The 9,645-nt window shown below is 46.2% G+C and overlaps 1 protein-coding gene across 1 annotated transcript in view; it reads left to right on the top strand.

The window, feature by feature from the left end:
- Positions 1 to 1,500: 1,500 nt before the first annotated feature.
- Positions 1,501 to 9,645, top strand: part of slc2a11b (solute carrier family 2 member 11b) — an 85,681-nt gene continuing 77,536 nt past the window's right edge. The window contains exon 1 of the mRNA XM_041203314.1: positions 1,501 to 1,591. Within this exon, the coding sequence (XP_041059248.1) occupies positions 1,532 to 1,591 (60 nt within the window). The 5' untranslated portion in view covers positions 1,501 to 1,531. The remainder of the gene's footprint in view (positions 1,592 to 9,645) is intronic.

The raw sequence follows: 9,645 nt of genomic DNA, 5'->3' as shown, positions 1-9,645 counted from the left end.
AAACACTTATTGCACTGATTGCAGATTTAGATCATTATATTTTTATATAATTATATCATTATATAATTGTTGACTTACTAGCATGTTACTTCCATTGTTGTAGAACAACAAACCCGTCCTGATCAGAGAAGCCCTGTATGCTGATGATGCTGTGGTAGTTTCCCAGACAGAAGAGCAGCTCCAAAGGCTTATGGATCGTCTGTTCCATGCTTGTGTCATGTTCTCCCTCACCATCAGTGTCAAGAATGAACACTTATAGGACAGGGTTATTATATCTTCACCTGTGATCAGACTCAACAACACACTACTGGAAACAGACAGCAAATTCTGCTACCTTGGATCTACGGGGACAGACTTTGTCTTTTGACAAAGAGCTTCACACACTGGGTGAGGGGAGAAATATCATCAATATGGTGACCGAAACACTTGTGCATTCCGGTTGCGTATGATAGGCAACAAAATTTGTTTGTTGTGGGCCTGTTTAGTGTCCTAAATGCAGATGAAGCAAGGTTTAGTTTTGCCTTCAGGGATTGTTCTTCATTCATTCTTGGGATGTGGGCAAGGTGACATTCGTTGCTCATCCTTACATGCACTGAAAAGGTGGCCATTAGCCTCCTATCTCTGTGGCATTTTGTCCCACTGCTCTACCCAGGGGTCAGTTCCATCCATTGATCCCTCTTTATATGAAAAACTTATTGATATTAGGCCTAAAAGATCCTATTCTTTCAGCCATGGATTCAAGTCCCACACTGGAGGCTCCAGCACAAAATGCTAAGCTAACACTCAAGGGTGGTACTGAGGGAGTGCTGCCATCTCCACAGCGCTGCCTTTCAGATGCCAGGTTCAGCTGAGGCCTTGTCTGCTCTCTGGGCTAATACATTCCACTGCACTATTTTGAAGAAGAACAGGTCAGTCTTCCAGCTATCCTGGCTGATATTTCTTTCTCAGATTACTGCTCATGGCCCTTTGCTGGGTACACATAGTCTGCCGCCTTTCCTGCATCACAACAGGGACTGCACTTCAAAAGTACGTGGCTGGAAATGCTTTAGGAAAGTCCTGACTGAGGCCATGAAAGATGCTAAATAAATGCAAGTCTTTTCTTTTTACTGCTAAAAAGTGCACGGGATATCTTAATAGTTTACCAAGTTGGGCAGGTGCTCATTGGCAGAGTTCACTGTGGTTGGTGCTTGATTTCTGTGACATGTGCTCGTTTGGTCCAAGGTCCAATGGTGGTCGGGAGGGTGTTACTTCCATGGTCGGGTTAAGAATAAAAGGAGTAACGTTAACATAAAACTGTGATCAAACTCCTTATGCAGCAATGGAATGTCGTGAACGCGAAGAGCATCTTCATAGGCGAAAGGTACTGGGTGTTTAAAATTTACAGACAATAAGTTAATTCAGGGCATAAAAGAGCGGCTAACGTTGGGAGTTGTTACTAGGATTGCAATAAAGGCTGTCCGATTGCTGGCGTTTTCTTTTTAAGTGACGGGCTGGAGAGGTGAGAAAGAGGAACTTTCTTTCAGAGGTCCGGATGATTGAAACCATTGAGCGGGAGCGCCTGGTGAAGGCAAGTGAAGAGGATTCGGGCAGGGTAAGTTACACAGTCAAAGATAGAAACTTTCACCCGGCTGCTCTCGGGTTACATACTTCACACACAATCTTCATCTTCTTGTGAACTTTTCCCTCTTTGCCAAGGCTTTATCTGCCCGTCGCACTTTCAATAGCTTCGACCAATGAAATGTCTGGAACACAGTCAAACCCCGTGGCCTGGACCGTGTCCGTTTGGACTGTGGAGTTCGGGCCCAGGGAGACCGGACGCAGCCAGAAAGTTGAGCTTTAGTCACGAGAGGCTGCTCGTTAACAGATGAGATTGACCAACGTTCAGTTCAGGCATCGGCAGTGGAAAGGATTAAATCCGTTTGCGCCCACGCATGAAAAGTTCGAGTTGTCTTTTTCTCCGCAGGTGTGACCTGCCTTTCCATCTTCCGAGGCGTCCCGCCCAAACTGTGCTCCTGTACATTTACAATAGACAACTGAGCAAAGCCTAACCCCCGAAAGAATGTCAGTTGTCCCTCCCTAGGTGTAGACACCGCCCTATCAAAGAAGTAACCGCAACTCGAATGGTGAAACAGGCAGTGTGAGAGACTCCCGGCGAGAAGACAGGACATTCTGCCGGCGCAGCTCTGAAATGCAGAGGGATCTGAGTGTCCTAGCGCATGAATCACAAAAGGTTAGTATGCAGGTACAGCAAGTAATTAGTATTCTATCAGCTTTCCTATCATTTATTGTGAGGGCAATTGAATACAAAAGTAGGGAGGTTATGCTTCAGTTATATAGGGCAATGGTGGAAAGATGCAAGTACGTTGAAAGCAGTCCAGAGAAGACAGATGAGAAGAATATTTTTCTCTCGGAAGGTTGAGAGTCTTTGGAACTCTGCCCCTCAAGAGGCGGTGGAAGCAGAGTCTTTGAATATTTTTAAGGCAGAGGTAGTTAGATTCTTGGTTAGCAGGGGTAGGCAGGAATGTGGGTTCGATGTTACAGTTGGATCAGCCATGATCTTATTGAATGGCGGAGCAGGCTCGAGGATCTGAGTAACCTACTCCTGCTTCTAATTTGTATGTTTGTATGTAAGACAGTGGGGTGGATCTCATTTTAAGCAAGCCATTTTAATTAGGGAGCAAGTTGAACCTTACTAGAATAGAATCTCTTGTTTTATTAATTCATGGGAAGTGAGAATCCCTGGAAAGGTCAGCATTTATTGACCATCCCTAATTGCCTTGAGGGGGTGTTCAACGGCTAAATGGGACACAATGATTTGGTGTTATTCTGTAACAAGAGTTTGGGAAAGTAGGGCCAAGAAAACTGAGTCCCATTGTGATCAAATCAAAATAGATGTTACTGAATATTTATTTGATGTAATGCTGTTATGACATGACCAATGGTAAATGCTGAGCTGCCCAAATCCCAGAGGGAAACTTGAAACAGCTGTCAAAATGTTTTTTGTGATTTGTATAGCATGAGAAGAGGCTCTGAAATCAGGAAATGATGTCCCTGACTACTTGTGATGATTTTATAGCAAAGTGAATATTTATAAAAGAAAATAGGGAAAAAAGACCCAATAAAACTTAAAATACAAGAATGGCTTCACATGGTAAACATTACTTTAAAACAGTTCCACAAATTCTTAAATTAACTACCCTCAGAGTTAATGGTCCCCTTTTTCTGTTCAGCAACTATGCTATATATTTTAAAATCTATAAAATTCCAGTAATTTTTACCACAGACTTTTTTCCTTGGTGTCCTCTTGAGGTTCTCCTGGTCTGCCTTGTTCATACTATCTTCTTGGAGTTCTGACCAGCTATCCTGCTGTCTTCTGGGAGATCTAAATAGCTACCCCCTCATAGGCTTCAGTATTTCCTTAAATGCGTTCCTTTCCCTTTGATCTCTCTATTGCCTCAACCAGTCTCTTCAGAAATGCTTTCTTCCCAGAATTGATTAAACTTGTTTCTTTACCCTAGCTCTTATGCTATAAAAAATAAATTTACCCCATGGTTACCTTACTTACATCTTTTTAGAACTTGCATATATTCCCCTTTGAACTAAAACAACTCAATTCAAAACTACTCCTGTTACTGTTTTATGTAAAATTCTGATTGAAGTTCCTCGTGATTGATTAAAATATCAAAACCACACCTTACTGTTGGACTTGCAGTCGCTCTGGCGTAGTGGTAGTGTCGCTGGACTAGTAATCCAGAGACCCAAGGTAATGCTCTGGGGACCTGGGTTTGAATCCTGCCACGGCAGATGGTGGATCATGAAACCATTGTTATTTAAAAACCCATCTGGTTCACTAGTATCCTTTAGAGAAGGAAATCTGCCATCCTTACCTAGTCTGGCCTGCATGTGACACCAGACCCACATCAATGCAGTTGACTCTGAAATGGCCTCGCAAGCCACTCAACCAAACTGTTAAGCCTCAAAAAGCCTAGGCACTGGAAATGATAACAGCAAGCTCAACCCTGTTGACCCTGCAAAATCCTCCTTACTAACATCTGGGGTCAATTTTGGCGCACACATCGAGAATTTGGCTAGCCAGTTGGACCAAAATTGAGACTACACAGATTAGTCAAGCAACAGTCTAGCGTAGTCATCCTCATGGAATCGTGACAGCACCATCACCATTCCTGGCTCTGTCCTGTACCACTGGCAGGACAGACCCAGCAGAGGTGGCAGCACAGTGGTATACAGTCGGGAGGGAGCTATGCTGGGAGTCCTCAACATCAGCTCTGAACCACATTAAGTCTCATGGCATCTGGTCAAACATGGGCAAGGAAACCTCCTGCTAATTACCACGTACCGCCCTCCAGTGCTCCTCCATATTGAATGCCACTTGGATGAAGCACTGAGGGTGGCAGGGGCACAGAATGTACTCTAGGTGGGGGACCTCGATGTCCATCACTGAGTGGCTCAGTCGCATTACTGCTGGCCGAGTCCTGAAGGACATAGCTCCTAGACTGGGTCTGTGGCAGGTGATGAGGGCACCAACAAGAGGGAAAAACATAGTTGACCTCATCCTCACCAACCTGCCTGCTGCAGATGCATCTGTCCATGACAGTATCAGCAGGAGTGACCACTGCAGTTGTGGAGATGAAATCCTGCCTTCACGTTGAGGATACTTTCCATCATGGCACTACCACCGTGCTAAATGAGAGATTTCGAACAGATCAAGTAACTCAATACTGGGCATCCATAAGGCGCTGTGGGCCATCAGCAGCAACAGAATTGTACTCGAACACAATCTGTAACCTCATGGCCCAGCATATCCCCCACTCTACCATTACCATCAAGCCAGGGGATTAACCCTGGTTCAATGAAGAGCACAGGAGGGCATGCCAGTACCAGCACCAGGCATTCCTTAAAATGAGGTGTCAACCTGGTGCAGCTACAACACAGGACTACTTGTGTGCCAAACAGCATAAGCAGCAAGTAATTGACAGAGCTAAGCGATCCGACAACCAACTGATCAGATCTAAGCTCTGCAATCCTGCCACATCCATTTGTGAATGGTGGTAGGCAAATAAATGACTCACTGGAGGAGGAGGCTCCACAAATATCCCCATCCTCAATGATTTGCTAGAATCTTCAACCAGAAGTGCCGAGTGAATTATCTATCTCTGCTTCCTCTGGAGCATCACGGATGCCAGGCTTCAGCCAATTCAATTCACTCCGTGTGATATCAAGAAACGGCTGAAGGCACTGGATACTGCAAAGGCTATTGGCCCTGACCAATATTCTGGCAATAGTACTGAAGGCTTGTGCTCCAGAACTTACCGTGCCCCTAGCCAAGTTATTTCAGTACAGCTACAACACTGACATCTACCGGGCTATGTGGAAAATTGCCCAGGTACATCCTGTACACAAAAAGCAGGACAAATCCAACTGGCCAATTACTGCTCCATCAGTCTACTCCTGATCATTAGTAAAGTAATGGAAAGGATCATTGACAGTGCTATCAAGCAGCACTTGCCTAGCAATAACTTGGCCACTGACGCCCAGTTTGGGTTTCACCAGGGTCACTCAGCTCCTGACCTCACCTGGCCTTGGTTCAAACATGGACAAAAGAGCTGAACTTCCAAAGTGAGGTGAGAGTGACTGTCCTTGACACCAAGGCAGCATTTGACTGAGTGGCATCGAGGGGCCCTAGCAAAGCTGCAGTCAATGGGAATTGGCCGGGGGGGGGCGGAAAGAGAGCTCTCCACTGGTTGGAGTCGTATGTAGCACAAAGGAAGATGGCTGTGGTTGTAGGAGGTCAGTCATCTCTGCTCCTGCCATGTGCGGTAGTCGTGTTTCACGCTGGGCAGGCCTTAATTGGCCACCCAGCATAAGATCACATTCATAGAGCGATCTTGGTCAGAAGTGGGTTTTATATCCATTTCCAGCCACACTGACCTCAAGGCACACCCAGAGGGTAAAATTCTGGCCATTGGTACAGCTTCGGTCAGTTGGAGGGTGAGGAGGAGATTACTACTTTGTGGCAGATCCTAATATTTAATGCCTGAATTCCTGAGAAATGGTTCCTTTTTATAAATGAATAATTCTCAACTGAATTTGAGTTAGAATGAAAAGGAGAAGAGATGGAAATCTCATTTTGGGCTACAGGAGAGCAGCAGGTACAGGAGGTACACCAGCCCCTTTGATGCCACTGGAATCACGATCCAACATAACAACATGCATTTATATAGCACCTTTTAACATTGTAAAATATCCCAGGACATTTCATAGAAATCTAATCGTACAAAAATTGACACTGACCTGATGGAGGAGATATTGGGTTGGGTAACCAATAGCTTGCCAAAGAGTTTGGTTTTATAGAGTGTCGTAAAGGCGGAGGAAGAGGTGAAGTTTAGTGGGAAAATTCCAGAGCTTGGGGCTTTGACAGTTAAAGGCACAGCTGCCAATACTGGGGCAAAGGAAGCTGAAACATGTAAAGAAGTCAGAGTTGGAGGAACAGAGTTCTTGGAAAGTTGTAGTGCTGGAAAAGTTTAGAGAGATAGGGAGGGGTTAGGCCATGGAGGGATTTGAAAATGAGGATGAGAAATTTAAATTTGAGGCATTGTTGGACCAAGTGCTGGTGTAGGTCAGCAAGCATGGACTGATGGGTGAACAGGGCCTAGTCAAGTTAGGATACAAGGAGCAGTTTTGCTTAGGTTCATGTTTACCTGGTGTAATCGGATGTAAGATGGGAGGCTGGTCAAGAAAGCATTGGAATACTTGAATCTGGAGTTAACAAAGGCACCGGTGAGGCTTTCTGCAGCTGATGAGCTGAGGAAGAGGCAGAAACTAGGGATAGTACAGAAGTGGAATTAGGTGGTCTTGTAATGGTATGGTGACAGGCCAGGAAACTCAGCTCTGGGTTGGTCAAATATGATGAATAGTTCAGTTCAGCTGAAGCAATGGCCAGAGGGGGATGAAGTTGATGGCTTGGGAAAGGAGTTTGTGGCAGAGGTTAAAGACAATGCACAGAATTTTATTTCAACTAACCCATATCAGAGGTTTGTAGCAGTTCAGGAAACCATCTGTCAAAGATATGAGCTTTGTCAGGGCTCTTTAACTGGGCCATGCCACTTCTGGGTTTCCCGCCCAATCAGATAAGGCAGATGGGCTGAAGGACTAAGCCAGAGGGACCCCAAGCAGAGGTCAGAATGGCTGAAGTGGACTGAAATAGATTCCTGAAGCTGCAGCAACCACAGGGATGGAAAGGAGACCTGGGAAGGCTGCCCCCTGGAGTCTCTCACTCTTATCTGGAGATTCTGCTGTGGGATCTGAGGGACTGAAGCGAGGTGTTTGCAAGGACGAGAAAAGAGACCAGTCTCTCATGCGTCCATGGAAGAGGCCAAGTAAATGTGCAGCAGCATTATGGTCCCTTCAATTTGTAAACTGTGTTCCAAGAGGTTCTAGGACATCAGGAGGTGTGAATGGCATAGCACTTTCAAGTGCCAAGCCTCACACTCTGACACCCAGTTTGAGTTCCACCAGGGCCAATCAACTCTTGATGTCGTTACAGCCTTAATTCAAACATGACAAAAAAGTTGAACTCCTGAGCTGAGGTGAGAGTGACTGCCCTTGATATCAAGGCCATGTTTGACCGAGTGTGGCATCAAGGAGCCCTAGCAAAACTGGAGTCGATGGGAATCGGGGAGAACTCTCTACTGGTTAGAGTCATACCTAGCACCAAGGAAGATGATTGTGGTTGTTGGTCAGTCATCTCAGCTCCAGGACATCACTGCAGGAATTCTTCAGGGTAGTGTCCTCTGCCCAACCATCTTCAGCTACTTCATCAATGACCTTCATTCCATCATAAGGTCAGAAGTGGGGATGTTTGCTGATGACTGAACAATGTTCAACACCATTCGTGACTCCTCAGATACTGAAGCAGTCCATGTCCAATTGCAGCAAGACCTAGACAATATCCAGGCTTGGGCTGACAATTGGCAAGTAACATTTGTGCCACACAAGTGCCAGGCAATGACCATCTCCAACAAGACATTCAATGGCATTACCATCCTGAATCCCCCCCCGCTATCAACATCCTGGAGGTTACCATTCACCAGAAACTGAACTGGACAAGCCATTTAAATACTGTGGATACAAGAGCAGGTCGAAAGCTAGGAATCGTGTGGCGAGTAACTCACCTCCTGACTCCCCAAAGCCTGTCCACCATCTATAGGGCACAAGTCAGGAGTGATGGAACATTCCCAACTTGCCTGGATGAGTGCAGCTCCCACAACACTCACACAACACCATCCAGGACAAAGCAGTCTACTTGGCACCACATCCACAAACATTCACTCCCTCCACCACCGATGCACAGTGGCAGCAGTGAGTACCATCTACAAGATGCACTGCAGGAATTCACCAAGGCTCCATAGACAGCACCTTCTAAACCCACAACCACTACTATCTAGAAGGACAAGGGCAACAGATAGATGGGAACACCACCATCTGGAAGTTCCCCTCCAAGTCACTCACCATCCTGACTTGGAAAATATCACCATTCCTTCACTGCTGGGTCAAAATCCTGGAACTCCCTCCCTACCAGCACTGGGTGTACCTACACCACAAGGACTGCAGCAGTTCAAGAAGGCAGCTCACCATTGCCTTCTCAAGGGCAACTAGGGATGCGCAATATATGCTGGCCCAGCCAGCGAAACCTACATCCCATGAATGAACTTTTTTAAAAAAAAAATGCCCACCCCCAAGGTGAATTTGAGGCAGAGGGGGCATTTAATTGGGCAGGAGGGTGCCAGGTGGGGAGCTGCCTTTCCTCTGGCTGATGAATCTAAAACCAGGGTACATTATCTAAGGGTAAGGGTAGGCCATTTAAGACTAAGGAGCTGAGGAGCAATTTCTTTACTCAGAGGGTGAATCTTTGGAATTGTCTACCCCATAGGGCTGTAGAAGCTCATTCATTGAGCATGTTCAAAACACAAATCGATAGATTTCTGGGAACCAATAACATCAAGGGATATAGCGCAGGAAAGTGGTGTTGAGGTCGATGATCAGCCATGATCTAATTGGATGGGCTGAATGGCCTACTATGTCCCTCTGCCCTGATTAAGCCCAGGGTGGAAAGGCTGATCAACAGCCTTCCTGCCCTGTGGCCAATTCGTCTGGTATTCAACCACTGGTGTCATCATTGCTGGGGGAACCTGAAAGGCAAATCTTGTTATGAATGCTTGCAGGCTCCCGGAGCTGTCTGGGCTAGGTTTTCCACCCCCAGGCTCCTGGCTGCTGACTAGATAAATACCTGATTGACACTTAATATGGTGGGCCTTCCCCAAAGGAGGTGACACTTAATATGGTGGGCCTTCCCCAAAGGAGGTGATGCAGAGTTCTTGCCAGCTCTCCAGCAGACAGCAAGACCTCCGTCACCTGGATTAAGTACCGGTCTGTGGCTTTCCCCTGCACGCACTCCTCAGACTATCACACCCTGCACTCCAACCTTCCCTCTCTACAGGCACCTCCTCAAATCCCCATCTCAGCAGCCAACACTCACCTTCATCTTTGTGCCATCTCACACCCATGCCTCACTGAATCACAGAATTATTATGGTGTAGAAGGAAGCATTTGGCCCATCATGTCTGC

The sequence above is a fragment of the Carcharodon carcharias genome, chromosome 13 (assembly GCF_017639515.1).
Source record: "Carcharodon carcharias isolate sCarCar2 chromosome 13, sCarCar2.pri, whole genome shotgun sequence".
In the NCBI taxonomy this organism is placed as follows: domain Eukaryota; kingdom Metazoa; phylum Chordata; class Chondrichthyes; order Lamniformes; family Lamnidae; genus Carcharodon; species Carcharodon carcharias.
The sequence above is the reverse complement of the archived record's forward strand: the minus strand, read 5'-3'. Positions and strand labels throughout refer to the sequence as shown.